This window comes from Cervus elaphus, chromosome 19, assembly GCF_910594005.1.
Source record: "Cervus elaphus chromosome 19, mCerEla1.1, whole genome shotgun sequence".
Lineage (NCBI taxonomy): Eukaryota > Metazoa > Chordata > Mammalia > Artiodactyla > Cervidae > Cervus > Cervus elaphus.
This window is the reverse complement of record NC_057833.1, coordinates 86,770,579-86,798,041: the sequence shown is the minus strand read 5'-3', so window position 1 is coordinate 86,798,041 and position 27,463 is coordinate 86,770,579. Positions and strand designations below refer to the sequence as shown.

Here is a 27,463-nt window from a genome sequence, read left to right as displayed (position 1 = left end):
ATTTGATAGTACTTTGTAGCTCACACAATGTTTTGATGTCTTTTATTTACTTTTAAAACCAATTTTGTGAGGTAGATGTGATAGAAATTATCTCTGTTCTACAGATGAGAAGAAAAATTCTGAGAGACTGACTTACCCAAATAATACAACTCGTTAATGAAGGTGTCAAGACTTAATCAGGGCCACTAAATTTGTGGCCTTGTCCACTTACACTCAGTATTTTTTGATATAGTTTTTTGTGATCTAAAAGTACTGGAAGGAGAAAACAATATTCTTTGTTCATTCAACAAGTGTTTTTCTACTCCTCCTTAAGCCCCCTATTCTGGGCAGTGAGATACAGTGGTGAGCAAGACAGACAAACTTCTGGTTTGCATGGATCTTAAATTCCAGTTAAGGCATTAGTGAACAAATGTATACTGTAGTACTAGTTAGTAAGTAGTATGTTCTATTACAATTTTCTGTAAGAATAAGTAGGAAATTTGGTTTAAGTTTTAGTTTATGTTGAGGTTATCAAGCCCTTATTGTATTGATTTAATTTTTGTTAGCTAAATTTTTTTTTTCCTTTGGAGATAATTTTTTCATAAATACTACATTTATTTTTTCATAGACAATATAAAGAAGATGAAAGTCAGTCAGAAGAAGAAGATTATAGAAGCCTGAGTGCTTCACCAACTTACAACGGCCTTCTAATGGTATGGGGGACTATCTGATTGATAAATGCTTTTTAATAAAGTAAAATAATAATTAATCTCTTAGGAAAGTTAACTGTTTATTAACTATGTTGCAGTCATTACAGAATCAACTCAAGGAATCAAAATCTAAGATAGATGTACTTTTAAGTGAAAAGCTGAATCTTCAAAAAGATTTGGAAGCCAGGTGAGAGAAACTTGTCATTTTTATTTAATGTTTATTTAAGCAAATAGTGGGATTTTGAATGTTAAATCAGTCATCCTATCCCCTTTACTCTAAAACTAATGTTGGGGACCTCATATTTGTATACTCATTTTCATCATTAGTCTCTCATATGATAGAAAGAACAAAAATAAATATGTAAGCAAGGGGAATGAGAAAATAGGAAGAAGATTAAACTGGCTAGGAACTCAGAATAGATTTAGCCTATGCCAGTAGGTTTCCCTTTCACAAACTATTTTTAATTTTTTTCCAAATTACTTTAGAATGTCTTATTTCATCATATACATGTGTTGTGGGAAGGGAGAAAAGTTTTAAAGTTTAAATGGCATACAACAGAAAGGTTTATTTATATACAAGCATATTACCACAGAAGGAAGGCACTCTACATGTTGACAGAAAGTAATAATGAATGTACACTGTTGAGACTTTTTTCGTTCATTAAATATTGTTGGATACCTATTGTAAGTTAGACATGGTCCTAAGTTCTGATATCATATATAACAAAAAAAACCAAATATCTTGTTCCTGTAAAGCTTATACTTCAATGGAGAGGAAACTGATACCTACAATAAAAACCATTTCTGTAAGGCTTAAAAGCCTGCCACATAGTAATGTGTAAATTTATGGTTATATAAATATGAGGGGAAAATTTGTAAAACATGCTTGGGAATAATGAACAATGAATTTGGGCTAGTGGTTACCTGTGGTATGGGAAGTGAAAGTGAAAGTTGCTCAGTCGTGTCTGACTCTTTGTGACCTCATGGACTATACAGTCCATGGAATTCTCCAGACCAGAATGCTGGAGTGGGTAGCCGTTCCCTTCTCCAGGGGCTCTTTCCAAACTAGGGATCAAACCCAAGTCTCCCTCATTACAGGCAGATTCTTTACCATCTAAGCCACAAGGGAAGCCCTAGAATACTGGAATGGGTAGCCTATCCCTTCTTCAGTGGATCTTCCCAACGCAGGAGTCGAACTGGGGTCTCCTGCATTGCAGATGGATTCTTTACCAGCTGAACCACCAGGGAAGCCCGTGGTATGGGAAGGAGAGAGCAATGGCTATAATTAGGGACACGGAGTTTGAAGTATCTGTATAAGGTTTTAGTTAAAAGATTTTAAACAGTTTACTACTCATCTTTGATAAAGGTTGAGGCATGGACACACCACTATTTGTTTTACTCTATTCTTGTTTGTGCATTTGAGATAATTCACTATTAAAGCAAGTAATAGGTTAATAACAATAAAAGTGGGTAGAAAGTTTTGAATAGGGGATGCGCAGAAGAAATCCAGTGGCCAATAAATACCTCATTAGCAGTTATGAAGTATTTAAGAATTTTTAAGCATATTTGTGACAAGTAATAGAGTATACTTTATTATTATTAAATATATTTATAGTTTTATTAAATAAATTGAATGTGTTCAACATGATTTATTTTCTACAGGCCTACACAGCATGAATTAAGACTTTATAAACAACAAGTGAAGAAACTGGAGAAAGCCCTTAAGAAAAACGTCAAGTAATTATATTTTACCATAGTTACAAATTTGTTAGGATTTTATATCTTATTATTTATTTTTATTAACCTGTCAACTTACCTCATAGTGGCTGTGGCTTAAAATTACCAGGTTGATGGGCAACCTGGTGGGGGAGGGGGGCAGGGCGTGTGGAGAAGACTTTTAAAAGGGATATTTCTGGTTCCACAGTTTAAAATGTTTCTACTGTAATGGATTTGGCTATACATTCATTTTAAATAAGAACACGGAAAAGGTAATTGTCTGATATAAAAGGCAAAGATTTTAATTAGTTGACTTTGGAAGTCATGGAGAAATTGTAAGAGAATCATTGAAATTAGAGGTGACAAGGCCCAAATTTTTGTTGGTGGTAGTGATGACCTGAATAATACATAGCCTTATCATATTTTAAAACTTAAAGTATCAGAATGAATGCAGTGAGCCATTCATATCCACCACTTCTCTTTTATGACTTTGAAAAGCACATACAGGAATTTCAGCAAGTTGGTCCTCAAATAGTGATAGTATTTTCTGAAGATGCTATGTCTACTCTTTGATTCAAGGGAATGGGACTTGAAGTAGTGTGGTGAGCATGGGGATGAAATATTTTAAAAATGATATGAGTTAATATATGCATTAGCTGTATTAAATCAGTTATATTAGCCTATGTTGATTCAGTTTTCAGTGACAGCTGCATTTCCTTTTTCTTTATGGTAAGACATGCCACAGTGAAAGGCAAGTATTCTGGCCATCCAGGAATTACATATTGAGTTAAGATAGTAGGGAAGGAAAACTAAAAAATAAAAGAGAAATGGGAGGTTCAGAAAGGTTGCTTTCATTCATTCAATTAATATTTTTTCCCTTCCTACTATTGCTTAACATTTTAGGTACTTATAGTACCTCTTCCTTGGAGAAGGCAATGGCACCCCCCACTCCAGCACTCTTGCCTGGAAAATCCCATGGACGGAGGAGCCTGGTAGGCTACGGTCCATGGGGTCGCTAGGAGTCGGACACGACTGAGCGACTTCCCTTTCAGTTTTCACTTTCAGGCATTGGAGAAGGAAATGGCAACCCACTCCAATGTTCTTGCCTGGAGAATCCCAGGGACGGGGGGAGCCTGGTGGGCTGCCGTCTAATGGGTCGCACAGAATGGGACACGACTGAAGCGAGTTAGCAGCAGCAGCAGCAGCACCTCTTCCTATCTGTTTGGCATTCTAGATACTGAAATTACAGTGATAAACCAAAAAGAAAGGTTCCTGTTCTCATGAAGCTTATGTAAAGGGCAATAAAAAAAATAAGACAATTTTGATATAGTATAGGTGAAAATGTGTTAGTCGCTCAGTTGTGGCCAACTCTTTGTGACCCCATGGACTGTAGCCCACCAGGCTCCTTTGTCTATGGGGGTTTTCCAGGCAAGAATGCTGGAGTGGGTAGCCATTCCCTTCTCCGGGGGATCTTCCTGACCCAGGGATTGAACCTAGGTCTCCTGTATTACAGGCAGATTCTTTACCATCTGAGCCAACAGGGGAGCCCATATAGTGTAAGTACCAAAGGTAAAATAGTGTGAGGGTTGCTATTGCACAAGTTTGGACAAGAGGTGGTGGTGACATGGTCAAAAGTGGCAGGAGTGGAGGTGGTAAGAAGTGTTTGGAATATTGGAGGTAGAACTTGGTGATCAGACTTGGTGATGGATTGATGATGGATTAGGGGTATAGGCAGTTGAGGGGGAAAAGATTAAGACTCAAAAAGATAAACTTAATCAGGACTGATTTTTAGTCCTGAATAACGAAGTAGTTGTTGGAACATTAACTGAGATAGGAAAATTGGTTAAGGAGCAGCTGAGAAGAGGAATATGTAAGGTGGACAAAAAGTCAGAGGAGAAAGTGTAGAGGAGGAAAGCTTCACAACCTTCTTAGGGTCTCTGGCTGGGCCTGAAAATTAAACTGACACAGATTAACATGAAAAAAGTATAACTTTATTTAATGTAAGTTTTACCTGACCTGAGAAGAAAGGAAGACTTGAAGAAACAGTTAAGCCTGAGCATTTTAATACTAGGTTTGATGAAGAGTGAGTGGAAAGTTGGAAAATGTAATAGTACAAGAGGGTATAAGCTGAGGGTAATAAACTGGGGAAAGTTTGGATTTCCATTCTTCAGAGACGAAGATGCTTATTTGTCCTGGGGTACAAGGAGGGCAGCTTGTTACCCTCCTTGAGGGTACCCTCACATGAGGATCTCCTGGTCTGCTTCAGGGAAAAGGGGGGAGGTCAGAGAGTTCTTCCTGTACGTATCAATTCTCAAATTCCTTCTGTTTAAAACATTTCTTACGTCAAAATGACATGTTTTGTTTTTGTTTTGGCCACACCATGTTGCTTGTGGGGTCTCAGTTCCCTGACCAGGGATTGAACCTGGGGCAAGGCAGTGAAAGCCTGGAATCCACTAGGCCACCAGGAGCTCCCTTAAAATGGCATATTTTGGAGTGGCATGTCTTGATCCCCTTCAATGGACTTTTATTGACTTCAGTGTATCAGTGAACATACATACACATAAATGCTTACACATATATTCATAGAGATACTTAGTCATTCCTCATTATTTGCAGATTGCATATTTGTGAATTTGCCTACCTGCTATAATTTCTTTTTAATTCTCAAATAAGTAGTGGTGACACTTGCACAGTTATTCATGGACATGCCCAGTATACACATTTTCAGTTATTCAACAAGATGATACTCTCCCCGCATTTCCGCTTTCATGATGTAAACAGTCATTGTTTCTGTTGTCACATGCCACTTATAGTTTTCCATTCTTTGCTTTTTATTGGTGATTTCTCCAAGATGGTCCCAAGCATGGTGTTGAAGTACAATCTAGTATTCTATTCATAAGAAGGCTGTGATGTACCTTACAGAGAATATATATGTGTTAGAGAAACTTCATTTAGACAGAAGTTATGGTGCTGTTAGCTATGAGTCCAATGTTAATGAAACAACATTATTAAAAAAGATGTCTTTAAACATTAACACACATAAAACAAGGTTATATACTCATCAGTTGAGAAAAATGTGACCAGGGAGGCATGCAAGAACCTGATCCTATATTTCCCCTAGGAGAGTGGTTCAGTCCTCACTAATTCAGTGTATACAGTAACTTTATTGTATATAACTGCCATGAATAATGAGAATTTACTGTATGTATATTTTTGTTGTTGATTTGTGCTGTGATTTTTAGAGTGACTTTTCATTATTAGACTTTGAAATTGTGATTTAGAACCAATCCTAGCTATATTTTTCGTTGAATTTTGAAGAAATGATTTGTGTTTTTAGAAATTTATATTTGGAATTTAAACTTCTATAGTATCTAGATGTGAAACAGAATTAAGAATGTTAGATAACTTGCCCATACTGCACAGGTGGCATGTGGAAGAACTTGGAAAGAAATCAGACCGACACCTAAGCATTTGAACTGTCAAACTCACACTAATAATAATTAAAACCAAACAAAAACCCAATGAAAAAAAAAAATTTTTTAATGTAAAACTTCAAATTTTTAGTTTTTGCAGGGGCAGAGGTAGAATTTTTTTCAAAGAACTACTAATGTTAAGGAAATAATTAGAAATAAAAATCTGTCAACCCAGTGAATATTCTCTACATGTGTAGGGAAAAAAAGAAACAGTTTTATATAACAGTTGGAATAAATATTGAGCCAGACTGCGATGTGCATTAAACGCAGTATGCTATAGAGATTGCAAAGACAGAAGGAAATCTCACCCTTTAATTATATCTTGTGACAAGGGGGAAGTTACAACTTAGAGCCAGGATCCTAGGCTAAGCTTCAATAGGGAAAAGGAGACAAGGCACCCTCTTCCTTGATGTCCTTATTTCAAAGAGATGGTTCTAAGGCTCCCAAGACACTGCTAATTTTAAGAGGAGGCTTATTTAAATTTTAACAGAATCTGCAAACTTAGAAAGGATTTACAACTACAGGTTTTCTAAAGGAAACGCTACAAGAAAAGCAGGGGAAAGTCTCTTTCCATTTTATAACCAGAGAAAATTAAATTTTTTCTTTAGATCTGTATTTACTTTTCAGCTAATCAATCTTCAGTATCAAATGATATTAATTTAACATGTGAAAGCTTGTTTGAGCTAATATTATAAGCAAGTTGGTTATGAAGTTCTGTTGCTAGGAAGTAATCAAATGGATCTGCCATTGCAAGATAGCCAAAGGTACTACACTAATTCTATTTAATTTTTTCAGTGGTATTTATATTTTGTTAGAAGGAAATAAAATCAGAATCTTACCACCCACGTGTTGAGCTTGCAGAAGTTGAGGTGGTCAGTTAGAATAAGCCAAGCAAATTAATCATCAAGGCTTTATTCACTTACTTCAATAATATAAACAAGAGGCCAGAGAGAAAAGGGCTGGTTTCTCAGTGTCCCATTTTTCCCCAGGAAATGGCACCCAGCAAGTGTCAGTCAGTGATATGGTGCACAGATGACTCCTATGGCTTCATAGGCTAGGGAGAGGGCATGATACGGAAACATACCTGAGTCAGAGTGAAAAGGTGTTTCAGTTAGGGCTCCCCACCCATCTCCCAAATAGGATTCCAGAATGGGAGTCACCATGAGATTATGAAAAGGCTTCAGCAGACACAGTTAAAAGCTATAAAGTGTCTGCACATGGAAACTTAGAGGGATGGCTATCGAAAACAGGAGATAGCAGTGTTTTTAAGTTGGAAGGACAGTTTTCTGGATTTCCCAGACTCCGCAGAGAAACATATCTATTGCTGCTGGCTATGCGGAATGAGTATCTGCTAAGTATGTGAAGAATTCCTTAGCCATTTTCGGGGATTTTTATGGCCTTCAGGTTCTGCTCACCACTTTGGAGACTACAAAACAATCCTGGAATATTTCTAAGTGAAGCATAGTCTGCTCAAACACAGGTTCCTAAAACACCAACTAAGTCAAATGCAATTGGAAAGTATTAGATTAACATAGTAGTTGCATTGTTTTCATGTGATTTCCCCCCCCCCCCCCATGGTAAAAGGAGAATAGTATAGACTTTGGAAAGGGGAAAGCTTTGCTAGTATGTGGGCACCTGCCCTTTCAGCTCTGTTTTAAGACAATTTAAAATGAGAACCTGTACCCAAGGCTCCCTCCCTGAACCCCAGCATTAGACAGACTGAAGGCTGAAAGCAAGTTGTACTTCTTTCCCCACCTGTTTTAACCTTGGCTTCTTTGGCCAGGAGCTCAACTTCCATCTTCGTAGTCTTGGCATCCTCAAGCCAACATTCCTGTTCTGTTGGCTATGGATTTTGTAATATTGGAGATAACCTCAAGACATACTTGAGCTGTTTAACTTATCTCGAGGCACCAATTATTATTTTTTGTTAGTTGTCTAGTTACATAGTTGCATCAGTTTTTAAATACTCTGATTTCTAACAATTTTCTCCTGACCGCTATTTTCACATGTGTGATTTTGCCAAATACAAAGGTTTTCAGAAGTATTACGCTATGGCAAATATTTACTGTGAGACTAGCTGAACCAAAGGTCAGTTTCCCATAAGTTCCTAGATTTTACTAATCCTTAACTTCTGTAAATATAGAAAAACAGTGGGATTAAATACATTAATACATGTGAAGTGCTTCGAAGAGTACCTTCAGAGAGAAGGTTCTCAATAAATACTAGTTATTATCACCACCAGGCTCCCAGATATGTTGTCATTGTTATTAAATTAAGGGTATCTCTTAATTTACCTAGTTGAGTCACATTTCATTTCCCAGAGTGACTGTAGCTATTACATTCAATGACACGTTTAGGTTACTGTCCTGGCAACTAAAATGTTGTATATCCATAGTATAATGTTAATCACACTTGTAAACAGTTTGTTGAGAAGTTAAACTTTTTCACCTGAATGCAAGGTTAATATGTAAATTCAGATATGTCTGTTTACTTGTAGTCCTCTTAGAGTGCTATTGGCTTTTCTGTGTTACTTTTGTTTTCTAGACAGTATGCTTTTGGCACTGCTTTTAGGCAAAACTGTCAAGTATATTAATATGGTAAATAGATGAGAAGTCAAATGGAAACTATACAAAAAAGATCTTAATGATCTGGATAACCACGGTGGTGTGACTACTCACCTACAGCCAAACATCTTGGAGTGTGAAGTCAAGTGGGCCTTAGGAAGCATTGCTACGAACAAAGGAAGTGGAGGGGGTGGAATTCGAGCTGAGTTATTTCAAAGCTTAAAAGATAATGCTGTTAAAGTGCTGCACTCAGTGTGCGAGCAAATTTGGAAACTCAGCAGTGACCACAGGACTGGAAAAGGCCAGTTTTCATTCCAATCCTAAAGAAGGGCAATGCCAAAGAATGTTCAAACTACCACACAACTGTGCTCATTTCACATGCTAGCAAGGTAATACTCAAAATCCTTCAAACTGGGCTTCAACAGTATATGAACTGAGAACTGCCAGATGTACAAGCTGGATTTAGATAAGACAGAGGAACTAGAGATCAAATTGCCAACATCCGTTGGATCATTGAAAAAGCAGGAGAGTTCCAGAAAAACATCTACTTCTGCTTTATTCACTACACCAAAGCCTTTGTGCGGATCACAACGAACTGTGGAAAATTCTTAAAGAGAGAGGAATATACCTTACCTGCCTCTGGAGAAACCTATAGGCAGGTCAAGAAACAACAGTTAGAACTGGACATGGAACAGAGTGGTTCCAAATTGGGAAAGGAATATGTCAGGGCTGTATATTGTCACTCCGCTTATATAACTTATATGCAGAGTACATCATGTGAAATGCTGGACTGGATGAAGCTAAAGCTGGAATCAGGATTGCCGGGAGAAATATCAATAACCTCAGGTATGCAGATGACGCTACCCTAATGGCAAAAAGTGAAGAGAAACTTAAGAGCCTCTTGATGAAGGTGACAGAGGAGAGTGAAAAAGCTGGCTTAAAACCCAGCATTAAAAACATGAAGATCATGGCATCCGGTCCCATCACTTCATGGCAAATAGATGGGGGAGAAATGGAAACAGTAACAGATTTTATTTTCTTGGGCTCCAAAATCACTGCCAACGGTGACTTCAACCATGAAATTAAGACGCTTGCTCCTTGGAAGAAAAGCTATGACAATCCTAGACAGTGTATTAAAAAGCAGAGACATCACTTTGCTGTCAAAGGTCTATCTAGCAAAGCTATGCTTTTTTCAATAGTCATGTATGGATGTGAGAGTTGGACCCTAAAAAAGGCTAAACGCCAAAAAATTGATGCTTTTGAACTGTGGTGCTGGAGGAGACTCTTGAGAGTCCCTTGGACTGCAAGCAGATCAAACCAGTCAATCTTAAAGGAAATCAGTCCTGAATATTTATTGGAAGGACTGATGCTGAAGCTAAAGCTCCAATACTTTGGCCACCTGACATGAAGAGCCGACCCATTAGAAAAGACCCTGATGCTGGGCAAGATTGAAGCAGGAGGAGAAGGGGACGGCAGAAGATGAGATGGTGGGATGGTATCACTGATTCAGTGGACACGAGTATGAGCAAACTCCAGGAGCTTGTGAAGGACAGGGAAGTGTGGCATGCTGCAGTTCATGGAGTCACAAAGAATCAGACACAGCTGAGCAACTGAACAACAAAACAAGTGAAAAATAGATTGGGAGGTCTTTGTGTCTACTAGAGGAAAGAGGTTGACTTTTTATCTAGAGTTAATTCTGTTTATTTTGTTTTGGACATATGTCCTCCAGAGAGCACAGAAAAATAGTTGAGTGAATATCAAGGGGAATACATGTGAGTGGAGGAGATAATTATAGTGTGGTAATAAGAGATGACTTAAGAAAGGAGTCAGGAGGAATATTGGATTAGGACTGACAGTACGAAGTTCAAATGCTAACACATGGAGATTAGATTTAGTTCACAAAGCAAAAAACAATGGGAAAGCTATTGTTTTTTAGTAGGAAAATATTTTACGAACAGCAAGTCAGGCTTATTAATGAGTGAGTCATGGAATCAGTTTAATGGGTCACGGTTCCACAGGAAACTGATAGGCATACTCAGATTTAAGATGTTTAATTTGAAGTGGGTTTAATAAGAGACTTTTTTCTAAGGCAGGTGGTGGGGGAGAAATGTCTACTATGCTTGACTTTTAGAGCTATTTGGATATCTCTAAGTGGATACACTCATATGTTTTTAGCTTTTTGGACAGAGACTCTCCCTTAGAGTTCTTAGCCACCTGGGACAGTGGTCTCTTGAGTTTTCATGCCTTCTTGATTAGCAGGTTTCACTGTTGTCTTCTCTTTGGCACCAGTGGAATATGAAGAAGGAAGGACCAAGCTCTCTAGTTCTTGCTGTTGCAGTGCCCAAACTGTTTGCCCTACCCACTGTTTATTGATGCCCTTACAACATCAAACTTGGAGCACCTTGGAAGTTGTTTTCATTCTTTATTGTAGTTCTTTCCTATTCTGTTCTTTGTAAGTGTTGGGGAATGGTTATAACTTTTCATCATCAGTCTAATTCCTTTTGTTTTCAGGGATTCCTTCTATATTGTGTCTACTGAGAGGGTCTTCTCGTTTTCTAGTGACAATATGGCTTAAATTAAAAATGTATATATGATTATATGCATGTGTATGCATGCACATACACATATGTAAAATGACGGAGTTAACGGGAGGGTAGCTGGATCATTGGCTCATTTCGTCATCTTAATCCACTGTTTAGTAAAGTGTATGTATTATCTTAATTTTTTTTCCCCCTTAGATTACAGAATATTATCAGTCAAAAAAAGGCTGAGGACAAAGAGGGAAAAGATGAGCCCAGCAAAGATAACCAGCAACAGGCTCTGATTGACCAGAGATACTTCCAGGTATTGCTGACAAAAAGACTGGTGTTTACAGTGAACCTTGGTTAAGAATCACAGTATAATAAATCATCAGTAAGGAATACTTGTATCCTTTATTTGCATGTGCTTAGTGTGTCTTGTCTTGCCATGACATACCTAATTGCTAGAAGTTGGTACCTTGACTTAGACTTGTCCCTTGAAAAGAGACTTTGGCCTAGTTCAAAGTAGGGCAGTAAAAACCTGACAAGATTTTAATAGATACCATAATCCTTTTCTTTACTCTCCCTGCTAAGCCATTTCTCTTGTTTTCCTTTTCTATCTTTTTGTTTTTGCTGTTGTTGATACTCTTACTATATAAGTAAATCTACTTCTTAAGGTTGTTGTTATACTTTTGAAAAATTTGTATGTTTTGTCCACCTGAAACTTAATTTTCTTTGTGGTATGATATAGTGATCTAACCTTACTTGATGTATAGACCATCTATTACTGAGCAAATGAGCGGTTAAGCCTGGTAGTTAACTGACTGAGCTGGGCCTGCATTCATATTTTATTGGGCCCTTACAGGTTTTTTTTAAACTTTGAATTAATTACTAATTTTTTTGATTAAGAGATTTTATATAAGTCCTTATTTCTACTTTCTCTTAAAAAGTCAAAGGATCTGGCCACAAATTCCTGCACGGTGGTTCCCAGCGCAGGATTAGGCCTGGTCCCTGTCATGCGTGGCCATGTGCTCCTCAGTCAGCCCAGTACCGTGCCATCCTTGCTTCACTTGTCTGTGCTCTTTCTTGGCTTCTGTAGGCATTTGAGTTTGCAGTTTCTTGTAGACCATTCTTTCTCTGCTTTATTGAAATTGAAATGTTTATCCTCTACCATATTCCCTTAGATGCATAGATTTATTTCTAGACTCTGTAGTGTCTCATTTCTATACAAATTTCTGTAGTTTTATAGTCAGCTCTGATACCTTCTGGGGTATTCTTTTAAATTTTTTTCTTGTATATATTTTTAGCACATTTGTTCTATATGAACAATGTCAACTCAAAAACAGATCCCACTGAGACAGCTGAGATTGAATTAACTTTTTAGGTTAATATTTGGAAAAATACCACATTTATAGTTTTGAATCATCTCACTCAGAAATATGTCTCTAATTTTATTTGGTCTTCCTTTGTGCCTTTTAATAAAGCTTTATATCTTTTTAAGTTTAGCTCTTGCATATATTTTGTTCTGTTTCCTAGGTTATCTAGTTATCTTATAACTTTTATTGCTATTATTAATTGGGGCCCTTTTTCCGTTATATTTTTTAATTGATTGTTGCTGGTTCTTTGTACATCTGTGTGTTGATATTATGTCCAGGCACCTTTGTGAAAACTGTGGGGGTTTTTTGGTAGTATAATTGTTTCACAATGTTGCATTGGTTTCTGCTGTATAATGAAAGGAATCAGCTATATATATACATGCATCCCTTCCCTCTTGGACCTCCCTCCTACCACCCCCCACCACCACCCCACCCATCTAGGTAATCACAGAACACCAAGCTGAGAAAATATGGTAAAATGTTAACAGTTATTGAATCTCAGTTTATATGGGTATTTGTGACTGGGCCACAGGGTGTCCACATATTTGGTCAAACGTTATTCTGGATTCGTCTGAGGATACTTATGAATGAGAGGAGAAAATCTTTTTTCTCTATACCTGTTAATAAGGACCACCACAAGTGGTTTGCTTAAACTGTCAAAGCTAGTAATATACCTTCACTGTCATACCTCAGGGGTATATCAGCTCTCCATGTTATACACCTCAGGGTGTATCAGCCCCTATGTTATAATTTAGTTCACAGGGATCTTGATCACTTTTCCCTTCTATAAGATATTACACTGGCCCATTACATTGATGATAGTATGCTGATTAGACCTACTGAGCAAGAAGTGGCAGATTGTTGGTATTTGCATGTTAAAGGATGGGAAATAAATCTTAACAAAAATGCAGGGACCTTCTACCGTAGTGAAACTTCTAGGGCTCAAGTGGTGTGGGCATGTCAAAATATCATGTGTAAGGTAAAGGATAAGTTGTTCCTTGGGCCCCTCTAACAACCAAAAACGTGGCACAGCACCCAGTGGGTCTCTTTGCATTTTGGAGGTAGCATATTCCTCCTGTGATGTGTTCCTCCCGCCGCATTTACTGAGTGATCTGAAAAGGTGCTAGTTTTGAGTGTGGCTCAGAACAAGAGGAGGCTCTGCATCGGTCCAGGCTGCTGTGCAGGCTGCTCTGCCATTTGGGCCACAGGACCCTGGAGGTCCATGGGGGCTTAGACTGTCCTGGCAGACAGGGATGCTGCTTGGAGCCCCTGGTGGCCCCTGTAGGTGAGTCGCAAGTCAGATCCTTAGAGTTCTGGAGAAAAATCCTGTCATTCTTTGCAAACAACTACTTTCCTCTTAAGAAATAGCTCTTGGCCTTTTACTGGGTCTGAGTAGAGACAGAAGACTTAACAGTGGGCCACCAACCTACCATGTAACCTGAATTGCCCATCATGAACTGGTTGTTATTTGACCCACCAGCCATAAAGTTGGATGAGCACAGCAGCACTCCATCATTGAATGAAAGTGATGCATATGAAATTGGGCCTGAGCAGACCCTAAAGGCACAATAAATTACATGAAGAAGTGGCCCAAATGCCCATGGTTTCCCATTCTTGCTGCACCACCTTCTCTCTCCCTGCCTGCACCTATGGCTTCAAGGGGATGGCTTTGTGTGATATGTAGGCACCACATTAAAGTACACAGCTGCAGCACTACAGCTCCTATCTGGGGCATCCCTGAAGGCAAGTAGTGAAGAGAAATCCTCCCACTGGGCAGAACGATGAGCAGTGTACTACTGCACCACAAGGAAGGAAAGGAAGAGTGTCTAGAATACAAGAGATCCCTTAGGGCATCATTTAGTGTTGCCGTGCCTTGTGATAAAGGTCAATGGAAAACTCCCAACAGCCTGGTCCAGACCTTTCAGAAATGAAGATTTGAATTACACCAGCAAGTAAAGAACCAGGAGCATCTGAGGTACTTGTTGAAGGCAGATGTAATAAATAATAGGTAATGGAAGAAAGTAGTGATAAATACCAGCTGTGACCATATGATGACAACAGAAATGAGGCTTGTACTTGTCTTGTGTATTTCTTCTTTTGTTATGTATATGTTCATATATTTGTGTGTGTAAATATATATTTATGTTTTTCTGTGTATATATTTGTAAATACACACATGGCAAGTGTTTTTTTTTTCTTCTTGCTCTTATTCTCTTGCATAATGCTTTTATGTCATATTTGAGTATCCAGCAAATTTGGGAAACTCAGCAGTGGCCACAGAACTGGAAAAGGTCAGTTTTCATTCCAATCCCAAAGAAAAGCAATGCCAAAGAATACTCAAATTACCGCACAATTGCACTCATCTCACATGCTAGCAAAGTAATGCTTAAAATTCTCCAAGCCAGGCTTCAGCAATATGTGAACCGTGAAATTCCAGATGTTCAAGCTGGTTTTAGAAAAGGCAGAGGAACCAGAGATCAAATTGCCAACATCTGCTGGATCATCAAAAAAGCAACAGAGTTCCAGAAAAACATCTATTTCTGCTTTATTGACTATGCCAAAGCCTATTGACTGTGTGGATCGTAACAAATTGAAAAATTCTTAAAGAGATGGGAATACTAGACCACTTGACCTGCCTCCTGAGAAACCTGTATGCAGGTCAAGAAGCAACAGTTAGAACTGGACATGGAACAACAGACTAGTTGCAAATTGGGAAAGGAGTACGTCAAGGCTGTATATTGTCACCTTGCTTATTTAACTTATATGCAGTGTACATCATGTGAAATGCTGGGCTGGATGAAGCACAAGCTGGAATCAAGATTGCCGGAAGAAATATCAATAACCTCGGATATGCAGATGACACCACACTCATGGCAGAAAGCGAAGAAGAACTAAAGAGCCTCTTGATGAAAGTGAAAGAGGAGAGTGAAAAAGTTGGCTTAAAGCTCAACATTCAGAAAACTGAGATCGTAGTATCCGGTCCCATCACGTCATGGGGAAACAGTGACAGCCTTTATTTTCTTGGGCTCCAAAATCACTGCAGATAGTGACTGCAGCCTTGAAATTAAGACACGTGTTCCTTGGAAGAAAAGCTTTGACCAATCTAGACAGCATATTAAAAAGCAGAGACATTACTTTGCTGACAAAGGTCCAGCTAGTCAAAGGTATGGTTTTTCTAGTAGTCATGTATGGATGTGAGAGTTGGACTATAAAGAAAGCTGAGTGCTGAAGAATTGATGCTTTTGAACTGTGGTGTTGGAGAAGACTCTTGAGAGTCCCTTGGAATGCAAGGAGATCCAACCAGTCCATCCTAAAGGCAATCAGTCCTGAATATTCATTGGAAGGACTGATGCTGAAGCTGAAACTCCAATACTTTGGCCACCTGATGTGAAGAACTGACTCCTTTGAAGAGACCCTGATGCTGGCAAAGATTGAAGGCAGGAGGAGAAGGGGACAATAGAGGATAAGATGGTTGAATGGCATCACCAACTTGATGAACATGAGTTTGAGTAAACTCTGGGAGTTGGTGATGGACAGGGAAACCTGACGTGCTTGCTGCAGTCCATGGGGTGGCAAAGAGTCAGACACGACTGAGTGACTGAACTGAACTGAATTTTATATCATAGGTTTTTTTAATGGTTACATATTTATTTATTCATTTATTTATTTTTGACTGTTGACTGTGCTGTGTCTTTGTTGATGCACCCGGGCTTTCTCTAGTTGCAGTGAGTGGGGGCTACTCTCTAGTTGTGGTAAATGGGCTTCTCATTGCGGTGGCTTCTCTTGTTGTGGAGCACAGATTCTAGGTGCGAGGGCTTCAGGGGTTGCACCACGCAGGTTCTAGAGCACAGGCTCAGTAGTTGTGGCATGTGGACTTGGTTTCCCTGTGGCATGTGGAATCTTCCTGGACCAGGAATTGAACCTGTGTCCCCTGCATTGGCAGGTGGATTCTTAACCACTGCACCACCAGGGAAGTCCTATATCATTGTTTTTAAATTATAGGATATCAAGTTATCAGGATATCGATGAACAATGCAGAGAAATAGAAGAAAACGACAGAAGGGGAAAGACTAGAGATCTCTTCAAGAAAATTGGAGATATAGCAGGAAGATTTCATGGACGGATGGGCACAATAAAGGATAGAAACAATAAAGACCTAATAGAAGCAAAAGCAATGGCAAGAATACACAGAAGAACTTTACGAAAAAGATCTTTATGACCCAGATAACCACAATGGTGTGGTCACTCAGTCAGCGCCAGACATCCTGGAGTGTGAAGTCAAGTGGACCTTAGAAAGCACTGCTGCCAGTAAAGCTAGTGGAGGTGATGGCATTCCAGCAGAGCTATTTAAAATCCTAAACGGTGATGCTGTTAAAGTGTTGCACTCAAAATGTCAACAAATTCGGAAAACTCAGCAGTGGCCACAGGACTAGAAAAGGTCAGTCTTCATCCTGGTTACCAGAAGGGCAGTACTAAAGAATGTTCAAACCACCGGACAGTTGCACTCACTTCCCATGCTAATCAGGTTATGCTCAAAATCCTTCAAGCTAGGCTTCAGCAGTACGTGAACCGACAACTTCCAGATGTACAAGCTGGGTTTAGAAAACGCATCAAGGAGAAGAGTAATCATCACTTTAGGACTTCACCTCCTTTTCTGACAAAGGGGTTTTAGTGCATCTTTGATTGTATACAGCATAGTTATATCATGTTAGGTAATCCATGATCTCATTTGTTATTGTGTGTATTTGGAGATTAAGTATGGTTTAAGGCAAACCTGATAGCTCAGCTGGTAAAGAATTCACCTGCAATGCAGGAGACCCTGGTTCGATTCCTGGGTCGGGAAGATCCACTGGAGAAGGGATAGGCAAACCTACTCAAGTATTCTTGAGCTTCCTTTGTGGCTCAGCTGCTGGTAAAGAATCTGCCTGCAGTGTGGGAGATCTGGGTTCAATCTCTGGTTTGGGAAGATCCCCTAGAGAGGGGAAAGACTACCCACTCCAGTATTCTGGCCTGGAGAATTCCATGGACTATACAGTCGCCAAGAGTTGGACACGACTGAGCAAGTTTCACTTCACTTCAAGACAAACCTGGTGGCTCAGATGGTAAAAGAATCTGCCAGTGATGCAGGAGACCGGGTTCAATCCCTGGGTTGGGAAGATACCCTGGAGAAGGGAATGGCCACCCACTGCAATATTCTTGCCTGGAGAATTTCATGAACACAGGAGCCTGGTGGGCTACAGTCTATGGAGTCTCAAAGAGTTGGACATGACTGAGTGCCTAAAGCAAAGTGTATGGGTGTCAAGTTGACAAGGGGTGAACTTGTGATGGTTAATTTTATGTGTCAACTTGACTAGGCTAGAGGGTGCCCAGATAATCTGGTCAGATACTGTCCTAGTTGTGTCTACAAGGTGTTTCTGGGTGAAATTATCATTTGCAATGGTAGACTGGGGCAAAGTAGATTGCCTTCTCTACAGTGGGTGAGTCTCATCAAATCATTTGAAGGCCTGAGTAGAACAAAAAGACTAAGGAAGAGGGAACTTTCTGCCTGCCTGACTGCTTTTGAGCTGGGACATCAACTTTTTTTTTTCCTGCCTTCAAATGTTGAACTGAAACATTGGCTCTTCCTGGGTCTCAAGCCTGTGGGAATTCAGACTGGAACTGTATCATGGGCTCTTCTGGGTCTCCAGCATTGCTAACTGTAGATCTCAGGATTTGTCACTCCTATAATAGAGTGAATCAGTTCTTTATAATTAACAAATACACGTACATATGCACACATGAGTACACATCCTGTTCATTCTGTTTCTGGTGAACCCTGACTATATAAATAGTATTTATTGTTCATAGTCTCTTTATTTTCATTTAAGGAAATTTCATCAAAATTTTCTTGATGAAAAATTGGGAGAAAAAGTTATTTAAATCTCCATCAAAATTTCAGTCTCTCATCCAGTTCAAAGCTTCTGCTTAATGCTTACTTTATTTTGTGCCTGCCCTGTACTTCTCCAAATAAGCAGTGTGGCAAGGGATTGTGATCTGTTTCATTATTTCATTGGTCCCCTTCTCTCCTAGTCCTCTGCTGTATCTGGCTTCTTCCACGTTGGCAGTGAGGGTGGATGTTGAGTGAGAATAGAAAGCGAAAGAGTAGAATCTTTCTTGACTGGTGCTGGTGTAATCTAGCACTGGTGCCCTTTGTGTGGCTGATGACCAAATACTGCCTGTTTTTCTCTATCATAGAATGTGTGTGTGTGTCATTTTTTCCAATTGACCTCTTATGAATGCCTCTCCTTCTCTTGTTCAGCTGACACTCCCTTAAAGGCCTCCGGCTACATGTACTTTTTTTCTTTTTTCCATGAAAGCAAAGCTTGACTGTCTTCCAGTGTCCTTGGTCACAGGGTATATTCTTACCTACCATAAAGTAAAAAGGCAAACTTCTCTTGTTGCTGCTTCCTTTCCTTATTCTAGTCCATCTTTGTCTTTATCACTTTATTTTTTGCTGTGTAAACAACCCTCCTAAAACTTAATGACTTAAAATAACAACCCTTTTAGTATTACTGTGCTTGAACAGCTGAGCAGTTCTCAGCTGGGCTCCTTCGTGCACCTGCTATCAGGTACAAGTCAGCTACGTGGCTCTGGGGTTGAATGGATATCAGGGTGATTGGGTTGACTGGGCCATGTGTCTTTTATCATTCACCATTTAGCCTGGGCTCTTCCACAGGGCATCATCATCTTAGTCGCTCAGTAGTGTCCAACTCTTTGCTACCCCATGGACTGTAGCCTGCCATGCTCCTCTGTCCAAGGGGCTTCCCTGGTAGCTCAGAGGGTAAGGTGTCTGTCTGCAATGCGGGAGACCTGGGTTCGATCCCCAGGTCAGGAAGATCCCCTGGAGGTGGAAATGGCAACCCACTCCAATATTCTTGCCTGGAAAATTCCACGGATGGAGGAACCTGTTATGCTACAGTCCATGGGGTCGCAAAGAGTCACACACGACTGAGCAACTTCACTTCCACAGGGCAGAAGAGCTCAATAGGAGACAGCAGAAATAATCAAGGCCCCTTGAGTCTTGGACACCAAACTGGTACGCCTTTATTTCCTTTTCTGTCTACCAGAGCAAGGCCCAAGGTTGCCATAGATTCACGGAGTAGAAAATAGACTCTATTTCTTGATGGGAGAACCTGCAGTGTCATATTGCAAAGGTGAGAGCACAAAGAAAGAGAAAAATTGCAGTAATTTTTGCAAACAATCTGCAAGGTATGGATACACACTGCTAGCCATATATGTAATTCTCCTTGGTTCACCATCACCCTCATGGAATGGGGTTGTGCTGTGATCTTCTGGAGATCAGCTCCCTGCTCTCCCTGTTCTGCTGCCCTTCTTAATTTCTGGTGTGAGGGAGAGGGAGAATAAAGACTATATTCCTGTGCTTATTAGTAATTTAATGAAAGGGGAATTATTTTTTCCATTAAAATGGTATTCAAAGTAGAGTTTAAATGTAATAGAATCAAAACATTGAAATGTACGTTCTAAGCCAAACAACTACTTATAAATAAACATCAGAAATCAAATTCTCAGGAGACCTGTAGCTTTCTATGGGGAAAGAAGTAAACAGCATTTTTCACTCATTCTGTACAGCCCTTTGAAAGACACTTGTCTTGGTGAATCCTGTCCAGTGAATCTCTAACTCAGAAAATGATGTTGCATTGATACACAAGCACTCTAACATAGATCACTCTGATAGGACTGTGATAAACTTTACAACTAAAAATGCCATCTTTTTTAAAGGTATTGAGTAGCATCAATTCAATTATTCATAATCCAAGAGCTCCAGTAATAATATATAAACAGAGCAAAGGAACAGCCCAACATTTTAATAGAGATCTTATTCAGGATTGTGGATTTGAGCATCTTGTTCCTATAATAGAAATGTGGGCAGATCAACTGGCTTCCTTAAAGGTATGTGGTTGAATACTCTTTACATGATTTGAAAATATATCGCTCCACAGAGGCAGATGGCAAACACTGTTGTCGGTCAGTCGCTGGCAAGTGCTCTTGGCAAGCGCCGACTGTAGTTGACACCTTCACAAGTGGGAAGTTACTGTGTTTGTGGGGTGTTTGTAGAGTGTTTGTGGGGTGTTTGTGGGGGTTTGTGGGGGTTTGTGGGGTGTTTGTGGGGGTGTTTGTGGGGTGTTTGCGGGGGGTTTGGGGGGGTGTATTTATAATGTGTTCGTGGTATGTGGCATTCCCTGGTGGTTCAGAGGGTAAAGCGTCTGCCTGCAATGCGGGAGACCTGCGTTTGATCCCTGGGTTGGGAAGATCCCCTGGAGAAGGAAATGGCAACCCACTCCAGAAAAAAAACAGAAGAAAAAAAAAAGCTGAAAAAAAAGAAGAGAAAAAAAAAAAAAAAAAAAAAAAAAAAAAAGAAAATATATCGGAGTCTGTGGGCTTTATATAGTTTCATTCTCAATCAAAGTTTTATATTTGGTATGCTTTTACCATAGTTTTTTTCTTTATAATTGTACCTTATTGATGAAATGTTGGTTAATGAAAGTGTCATTGTGTTGTGACTTCCAGACTTTTTCAAATTCTGGTGGTACTAGTTGTTTAGTACATTTATTTGACACTGAATGTGTTGCCTTGAATTGCTAATTTTTAAAAAACTATCAAAATGTCATACTCTTCCTCCTTCTTAGCAAATGCTGCTGCTGCTGCTACTAAGTCGCTTCAGTCGTGCCCGACTCTGTGCGACCCCATAGACAGCAGCCCACCAGGCACCCCCGTCCCTGGAATTCTCTAGGCAAGAGTACTGGAGTGGGGTGCCATTGCCTTCTCCGTCTTACCAAATGAAAGGTTAACAATACTAATATGTGAGGTCTAGGTGTTAATTGTGCTTGTGCTTAGTCACTCAGTCATGTCCAACTCTGCAACCCCATGGTCTGTAGCCCAACAGGCTCCTCTGTCCATGGGGATTCTCTAGACAAGAATACTGGAGTGGGTTGCATGCCTTCCTCCAGGGCATCTTCCCAACCCAGGGATCGAAAGCAGGTCTCCTGCATCTAGGTGTTAGTTCAGTTCAGTTCAGTCGCTCAGTCGTGTCCAACTCTTTGCGACCCCATGAATTGCAGCACGCCAGGCCTCCCTGTCCATCACCAACTCCTGGAGTTTACTCAAACTCATGTCCATCGAGTTGGTGATGCCATCCAGCCATCTCATCCTCTGTCGTCCCCTTCTCCTCCTGCCCCCAATACCTCCCAGCATCAAGGTCTTTTCCAATGAGTCAGCTCTTTGCATGAGGTGGCCAAAGTATTGGAGTTTCAGCTTCAGCATCAGTCCTTCTAATGAACACCCAGAACTGATCTTTAGGATGGACTGGTTGGATCTCCTTGCAGTCCAAGGAACTCTCAAGACTCTTCTCCAACACCACAGTTCAAAAGCATCAATTCTTTGGCGCTCAGCTTTCTTCACAGTCCAACTCTCACATCCATACGTGAACACTGGAAAAACCATAGCCTTGATTAGATGGACCTTTGTTGGCAAAGTAAAAATGTCTCTGCTTTTTGATATGCTATCTAGGTTGATCATAACTTTCCTTCCAAGGAGTAAGTGTCTTTTAATTTTATGGCTGCAATCACCATCTGCAGTGATTTTGGAGCCCCAAAAAATAAAGTCTGACACTGTTTCCACTGTTTCCCCATCTATTTGCCACAAAGTGATGGGACCAGATGCCATGATCTTAGTTTTCTGAATGTTGAGCTTTAAGCCAACTTTTTCACTTTCCTCTTTGTCACTTTCATCAAGAGGCTCTTTAGTTCTTCTTCACTTTCTGCCATAAGGGTGGTGTCATCTGCATATCTGAGGTTATTGATATTTCTTCCGGCAATCCTGATTCCAGCTTGTGCTTCTTCCAGCCCAGCGTTTCTCATGATGTACTCTGCATATAAGTTAAATAAGCAGGGTGACAATATACCACCTTGACGTACTCCTTTTCCTATTTGGAACCAGTCTGTTGTTCATGTCCAGTTCTAACTGTTGCTTCCTGACCTGCATATAGGTTTCTCAAGAGGCAGGTCAGGTGGTCTGGTATTCCCATCTCTTTCAGAATTTTCCACAGTTTATTGTGATCCACACAGTCAAAGGCTTTGGCATACATAGTCAGTAAAGCAGAAACACCTGTTTTTCTGGAACTCTCTTGCTTTTTCGATGGTCCAGTGGATGTTGGCAATTTGATCTCTGGTTCCTCTGCCTTTTCTAAAACCAACTTGAACATCTGGAAGTTCACAGTTCATGCATGTATTGCTGAAGCCTGGCTTTGAGAATTTTGAGCATTACTTTACTAGCGTGTGAGATGAGTGCAATTGTGCGGTAGCTTGAGCATTCTTTGGGATTGGAATGAAAACTGACCTTTTCCAGTCCTGTGGCCACTGCTGAGTTTTCCAAATTTGCTGGCATATTTAGTGCAGCACTTTCACAGCATCATCTTTCAGGATTTGAAATAATTAGTGAGTGTTAAATAAGTGGAGGACTAAAATAAGAAGTTGAGATAATTAAGAACTTCTTGTGTTTCCTTCTGTATTCTAGAGTTGCACTGTCTAATACAGTAACCACTCAGCTACATGTAGATTTTGATCACTTGAAATATGATAGTCGCAATTGAAATGTGCTGCAAGTATAAAATTACACACCAGATTTAGTAGAAATAGTATGGAGATGATTAAAAGATAATTTAAATAGATGATCTGTTGATACTGTTTTGGATATATTGGGTTAAATATATTAAAATTGTCACCTATTTCTTTTTACTTTTTTAACATGGTTACTAGATAATATTACTGTGACACATACTACATTTCTTTTGCATGACATTGTTTTAAAGGGCCAAGCACCAAGCACTGTGCTATGTGTGTAGTTGATGCCCAGTAAATATTTGTTTATTGATTGACCAGTCTTAGACTTCTAAACTTCCAGGATCCCAGCTCCTTGTGCATAGTTTTAAACAGATTAGGACAACATATTTAGGCCAGGAAAACAAGTAGGCTGTCATGAATTAAGTGGAATTACTTTTTAGGCATCTTTTTGAATTAAATTTTTTCTTGGAGCTACATACATGGGTGAATCTTGAAAATATCCTAAATGAAAGAAACCTGTCACAAAAAGTCATATTGTATGATTCTGTTTTTTAATGAAATGGAATGCTCAGCATAGGCAAATCCATAGAAAAAGAAAATAGATTAGTAGTTACCCAAAGCCTGGGAGTGAGAGAGAATGGGGAATAAGGGTTTCTTTTTGGCATGATGAAAAGGTTCTAGAATTAAGATAATTGTGATGATTGCACATCTCTGTAAATGAGACTACTGAATTACACACTTAAAGAGGATGAATTTTATGGTATGTGAATTACACCTCAATAATAAATCTGTTACTTAAAAAATCAAGGGCAAAATAGAAAGGACAAGCTTATTTTTTATTCATCAATAATTCAAAATATTTACTTAAATAATAGCATATGTTACTAATAAATAACATACAATTACTTTAAACACCCAGATTCCAGATAATCAGTATATGTATAATGTTTTCTGTAAGGCCTGAAGAAAATGAATTAAACAGACTCTTTTAAACAGGTAATGGTATTTAAAAAAAATACTGATGATGGTTAATATATGTATTACATCTGCTTGGATAATTATATTTTATTAATGTGATTATGAAAACTTAAAAAATCCATAATAGCATATTATTTCTTTTGTTATGAAGGATTTATATAAGTCCTTGAAAATACTGTCTGCAGAACTGGTGCCTTGGCATAATTTAAAGAAGCAGGATGAAAATGAAGGTATCAGAGTTGAAGATCTGTTGTTTATAGTAGATACCATGTTGGAAGAAGTTGAAAATAAGGCAAAGGTAATACTACCCAGTACTTACATAGATATTCACATTTTAATGTGAAATTAATGATATGGATACAGATATTCTACTATAACTCTTTCTCTTTTTAAAGTTTTTATTAAAGATTTGGAATAATTTTAAGATGTAAACTTTTTCTTCCTCTCTTTTGGGCAGGACAGCAATATGCCAGACTTCCACATTTTGCGAGCTATTGTTTCTCACTTCCAAAAATTATTTGATGTTCCATCTTTAACTGGGGTCTATCCTCGAATGAATGAAGTTTATACTAGGCTTGGAGAATTGAACAATGCTGTGAGAAACCTCCAAGAACTCTTAGAACTAGGTAATGACCCATTTTCATTTTTGGCCCCCCACTTAATAGTGATTATTAAAGTCTGACTCTTTGCGATCCCATGGACTGTAACCTACCAGGCTCCTCTGTCCATGGAATTCTCCAGGCAAGAATACTGGAGTGGGTAGCCATTCCCTTCTCGAGGGGATCTTCCCGATTCAGGGATTGAACCTGGGTCTCCTGCATTGCAGGCTGATTCTTTACTGTCTGAGCCACCAGGGAGGCCCCATTAATAAATCAACAAAAAGTAGGTAAAAAATTTAGGGTAACAGAAACATAGCATTTGATTTAATGATTTTTAAAATTCCCTTAAAATATTCTGGCCTTGTATTTCTTTTTTGCAGATAGTTCATCCTCATTGTGTGTGCTGGTAAGCACAGTTGGAAAATTGTGTAGGCTGATTAATGAAGATGTGAATGAAAAGATTATGCAGGTATTAGGACCTGAAGACCTTCAAAGGTATTTATTTTAAAAAGGTTGCAAAGTATTGTCCAGAATGTTTTGAGTGGTAAAATTAAAGATTTTCAAAACTCCATAAGTTATTTACCTTTCCTGTTTGGAATAGCATTTTTAAAAATAATCTCACACCTTAGGAATGGAGAGAATATCAAATATTTTCAAGATAAAAGTAGATTCTGGGTTCTGTAGGTCTACATACGGTGGGTCAGGACTCCAGCATTTTTGCTATAATCTTATTCCCAAGGGAAATTATAATTGGAGAAAGTCAAACTTTGTCAGCAACTTCATGTTAATTCAGAATATATAAATAAGTCCAATTTTTAGCAGATTACCATAGATCACTGAATAATCACTAAGAGTATGTGCATTATTTGATAAGATAATAAGGATTTCTTTTTTATTTTTATTTTTTCCATTTTCTTTTATTAGTTGGAGGCTAATTACTTTACAATATTGTAGTGGTAGGGATTTCTTTTTTAAAGCTAGGCATCTCCAACATAAAACCTAATTTTTTTTTAATGTCAAAACGTTATAGCTGTACTCTTCCTCCCTCCTCCCTCAGATTTTATACCGCATCATAAGGGAAGTATATGTTCCATACGTTCTGCAAGTTTTCCAAGAGGAACCCTAACCTAATCTGACACTTGAGGTTTCTGATACTTGATGATTTTAAAAGGAACGTATGTCTCACTATTGGTATTTTTCTCCTTCCCAGTTTTACAGATTACTGATACTTATTCTTAATGTTTAATAGAATACAGGATATGAAAGTCAATTATTTTTAGAAAACATGGTCTCTTAAAGACTCCTTAAGCTAAATGGAAAGTTCCCATATTAGAAATGTTAGATAGATTTAACCTTAGAACAGATGATTATACTGCTAGTAGATTTTTTTTGTTTGTTTTAGAAAAGTATTACTAGATGAACAAAGAGAAGGAAAGATTGCAGTAAATAATCATTAAATTTGTATTTAAATTAGCAGGACAGTTTCTTTCTGTTTTGAAATGTTGTATGCCCAATCAAATGTAAGAATCCTAAGTCAGAAATTTAGTATAAATTGTGCTTTTTTTTTTTTAAAGCATTATCCGCAAATTGGAAGAACATGAGGAATTTTTCCCAGCATTTCAGGCATTTACTAATGATCTACTCAAAATCTTAGGTAAGATTTTTGTCAGAGGTGGATTTTGAGTCTCAGGATGTCATTGGGTTTGAGGAAAGAGTTTTCCTTAGTCACTGTATTAGTGTTTTTACCTAGAGTGGTAGAAAGTGTCTGGAAACCACTAACAGTTCTGAAAACAAACTTCTAACTTGCAGTTAAAGTTGATTGGGGTTAATCTACAGAACAACAGAGAAACACATATTCTTTAAGGAGCTGGGCCGCGTTTGTTTTAGGACCTTAAAATGAGAAATGATGTTATTCTGGCTAGGCCCACTCTAAGCCTGACTGTCATTGGATAAAGAGAAATGTCTGTAGAATTTATGATCTTGATAGGTGTCTTTTTAATTTTTCTTCCTCCTCCTTTTCTTTTCTTTTTTTAAAAAAGATAGTTCCTACCTACTCTTTTTTTAAAATTTAAGTTCCTCAGATGATGAGAAATAATATAAACATCTGTAGAAAGGAGATAAATTTATAAGTTTGTGGAAGGAAAGAGACACATTTTCACTCTTGGTCAGATTGAGGGCTTTAAGGGGGAAAAAATATAGTTAGCTTAGGAATCATAGGCAAAATAAAAACCCAAATCACTTACTTTAAGTGTGATTTATTATGGCTATAAAAATAAATAATCTTACCATTAAGAACACTTTTTAGGGAATTCCTGATGGTCCAGTGGCTAGGACTATGTGTGTTCACTGTTGAGAGTGTAGGTTCATCCTCAGTAGGGGAACTAAGATTCTCCAAAACCCAACAAAACAAAATCACTTTTTATTTTTAAAAAGGTTACAGTGATTTATTTACTTCATTAATTCATTATGATTAATGAATTTTTTTCTGTGTAGCTCATTTGAAGTTGAAAGTTTTTTTTTGTTTTTTAAAGAATGACTCTTTGACATAGGAAATTAAATTAGAAGAGGAGATAAAGTTTGGTAGAAGATAAAGGAATGAGTAAGTTAAAATCTGGTAAGAAGATGAGTAAATGAAAGGCATATCTGACTGGAGTATATAGCCTAGTTGAACATACATTTTTGTGGCCAATTTTATGTAGACTGGAAGCAGCGGAGACAGTGAGTGTACTTTATTCATGCTCATACCTTTGAAAAGATCATGGCAAGGGAAGACATAATTTGAAAGTTTAACTTGAGATTTGAAAATATAGAAATGTATTTATTGCCTTGTATCTCAAAGAGCTTTGTTTCCTGCAATATGATTTTACTTACTTTGAGGTAGCGACTAACAGTGAGTTTCTTGTCATTAAAAAACATTTTACTAGGTGTGC

At 38.5% G+C, this 27,463-nt stretch overlaps 1 protein-coding gene across 23 annotated transcripts in view; it reads left to right on the top strand.

Moving 5' to 3' along the window:
* Positions 1-27,463, top strand: part of CEP70 (centrosomal protein 70) — a 240,464-nt gene that overhangs the window by 211,171 nt on the left and 1,830 nt on the right. For 22 of the 23 annotated variants that reach the window (XM_043874140.1, XM_043874133.1, XM_043874132.1 and 19 more), the window contains 9 exons: positions 608-692; positions 788-876; positions 2,352-2,426; positions 11,181-11,286; positions 20,117-20,287; positions 24,086-24,232; positions 24,392-24,560; positions 24,914-25,028; positions 26,108-26,187. In XM_043874140.1, the coding sequence (XP_043730075.1) occupies positions 608-692; positions 788-876; positions 2,352-2,426; positions 11,181-11,286; positions 20,117-20,287; positions 24,086-24,232; positions 24,392-24,560; positions 24,914-25,028; positions 26,108-26,187 (1,037 nt within the window). The remainder of the gene's footprint in view (positions 1-607; positions 693-787; positions 877-2,351; positions 2,427-11,180; positions 11,287-20,116; positions 20,288-24,085; positions 24,233-24,391; positions 24,561-24,913; positions 25,029-26,107; positions 26,188-27,463) is intronic. The other variant, XM_043874154.1, reaches the window with a different exon arrangement.